We start from the raw sequence: 2,994 nt of genomic DNA, 5'->3' as shown, positions 1-2,994 counted from the left end.
TTTGGGGGTTGTGGGGGTAAGGTGATGAAATTGAGCGTGCTGGGAGAGTGGAAATGTTTCTTAAGGGTTGGTTTTTGGCTACTGTACTAGTGGGTTTATGAGGGGTAGTTTTTTTGCAGTTTCGGACCGTGGTCAAAAAGACCTGGGGGCAGGGGGTCGGATGAGTTTACATCTTTGGGCATTTGATAAAGGGCAAACCCCATTGCCCCTAATAGGAATAAATTTTCATTTTTGGCCATGGTAAAACCTGGGTTTTTGGGGATAAAAACAGCCACCCCCAGGGTCCCCTTGAGGGGTAAGGGCTAGATAACAACGGGAATACCGTCCCATGGCTCCCCCAGGGCCCTTCAGGACTGGCACAAAGTCACCCCTTTCATCCTTTCAGCACGGTCTCACACCTTAGAGGGATAGTAAAGGGTTTTTTGGGGAAGGGACAGAAAAGAAAATGGGAAGGAAAATAAAGACCATGCAAATTATTGATGAGGGCTGATTCCCCCGGGTTTGGGGGGTTCCCCTCATTGGGTCCCCCGTCTCCCCCTCCTAAACCCCCCACGACAACAAAGGGGCCGGGGTTGGGGGGGGAATATGGGCAAAAAAAAAAAGAGACTGGGTTATAGGGAAAAAAGGCAAGTGCCAGCCGTGACAAGTTTGGCGTAACAAAAAACGAAAATTTGGGGGGCCCAGAGGGAAAAAAAAACACAAAACAGACAAAGTTGGAAAAAATTGGAGAGGCCTACGTCCTCAGTGGGGTTGACTCAGCTGATTATATATATCTCATTCGTCTCCTCACTGTTTGACTCTTTTTAATAAGAGTTTAAACTGTTATAACCATATCATGCAACCATCATAATCATTTGGGCAAAGCATCCCTCCTTTTCAACATGATTACATATTTTGTTGGGGCTTAATGTGTGTATATAAGTGGTGTATATATTGTGTGTGTAGCCCGGTGGGTGAGTGTTAAGCACGGACTCAAGCTTCACACGGCAATCTAGTTCGAGGGTTCGAGCACCGGCCGGCACATTTTTCCCTTGGGGAAAACTTCACCTCGATTGCCACCAGCCACTGGGTGGGGAACCGCCCCAACATGCCCGGGCCCAACCCGGGAAAAAGAAGGGGGTTGGCGTCAGGAAGGCATCCGGCCCTAAAAATATGGAACCTGATCTGGCGACCCCATATAAGAAAGGGATACAGCTAAAAAGGGAATTTTATATAGTGTGTATAAATTTTGTGTTATATGTGGGTTTTGTGGTAATTTTTTTTTTTTTAAAATTGTTTTGTGTGTTTGGGGTGTATATGTGTGTGTGTGTGTGTGTATATGGTGTGTGTGTGTAATTTTGTGTGTGTGATTGGTGGTGTGATATGTTGTGTATTGTTGGGGTGTTTATATATGTTGTGTATATATGTGTGTGTGTATATATGTGTGTGTGTAATATGTTGTGTATATATTTTCTTAAAATTGTGTGTATATATATATGTCTATAAAAATGTTGTATATATTATGTCTTAATTATTGTGTATATATTTTCCCCATAATATATATTCTAAAATATATGTCTATAAAATATATGTATATTTTATAATATATATATATTATAATTTTATATATTATATATTAATATATATATATAATTATATATATTAAATGTCTATAATATAAATTTTTTATATATTCTATAATTATATGTATATATATATAAAATGTCTATAAAAAATTGTAATATGTCTAATATATTGTGTGTGTGTATATATATATATAATATATATAATTTTAAAATTTTATATATATATATATATATTATCTAATTTAATATGTGTGTGTGTGTGTTGTGTGTGTGGTGTGTGTGTGTGGTGTGTGGTGTGTGTGTGTGTGTTGTGGTGTGTATTGTTGTGTATGTGTGTGTATGTTGTTTATGTGGGTGTGTTATATGTGTGTGTGTGTTGTGGTGTGTATGTGTGGATATTTTTGGTTTGGTGTATATTTGTTGTGTTTTGTGTGTGTGTGTATATGTTGTTGTGTATGTTTTGGGGTATGTGTGTGTGTATTGTTGTGTGTGTGTGTGGTGTAAGTGTGTGGGGTGTAATAATGTGTGTGTTATATGTTGTGTTGGATGTGTGTGTGGTTTTTGTGTGGATGTGTGTGTGTGTGTATGTATGTGTTTTTGTATTGTTGTATGTGTTGTGTGTGTGTGTGTGTGTGTGTGTGTGTGTGTGTGTGTGTGGTGCAAGATAGTAAAGTTGAAAGGTTGTAGTGCAAGAAAAAATCTCATTTTAAACAGTAGCTCCTTTAATCACATTATCCTCTGTCAATGAGGATATATAAACATTAAGGAAAGTGCTTAACACGCCAACACAACATAAATCACAAAAATACCCACATTCTTATGGAATGTATTTTTCTTTTGTGGGTAATTTCTTTAATGCACTATTAGTGTGAATCTTGCAAATTATAAAGTCAATTTGCTCTCCTTTTCCTCCTAACTTAAAAGTTACTGATATATAACTTAGGAATCATACATCATTATGAAGTACATATGAAAAATTGACCAAGCCAACCCTAAATCCTATTTACTTTCTTTTTAGAGGCCACTCAAAATGGACTTCATTTTCTCCAACTGCTCTTCCTTCTTTTTGTGTAGAGGAGTTTCAGCATCCATGTACTGCTGTTTGGTCATCTTCCCAAGCACCAATTTCTCCACGTTGGTCAGCTGCTGTGTAATGCTATCTCTCAGAGCCCTGGAAAAAGAAAGTAAATTCAAAATTCAGTAAAAAGGAAAAAAAATAAAAATGTATATGAATAAAAATACCAAATACATACATAGATATAAATAAAAAAAAAAACTCAATGAAACTAAAAAAAAAAAAAAAAAAAAAAAAAAAAAAAACGAAAGCAGAGTCATCTTTCAGTATGCCATTTTCAGTGAAGAAAAATATTTACTTCAAACAACCAATGGTTAATTTCTCTCTGCTGTAAGCCTCATCTTGTCAGATTCC

The 2,994-nt window shown here is 36.7% G+C and overlaps 1 protein-coding gene across 1 annotated transcript; it reads right to left on the bottom strand.

The window, feature by feature from the left end:
* Nucleotides 1-2,269: 2,269 nt before the first annotated feature.
* Nucleotides 2,270-2,736, bottom strand: LOC119597827 (the record flags this gene model as incomplete). Its single annotated transcript, XM_037947467.1, is given in 1 exon segment — nucleotides 2,270-2,736. A coding segment is annotated over 1 exon segment (157 nt), but the record flags the coding sequence as incomplete, so codon positions are not given.
* Nucleotides 2,737-2,994: the final 258 nt, after the last annotated feature.

This window comes from Penaeus monodon, chromosome 40 (assembly GCF_015228065.2).
Source record: "Penaeus monodon isolate SGIC_2016 chromosome 40, NSTDA_Pmon_1, whole genome shotgun sequence".
Lineage (NCBI taxonomy): Eukaryota > Metazoa > Arthropoda > Malacostraca > Decapoda > Penaeidae > Penaeus > Penaeus monodon.
The sequence above is the reverse complement of the archived record's forward strand: the minus strand, read 5'-3'. Positions and strand labels throughout refer to the sequence as shown.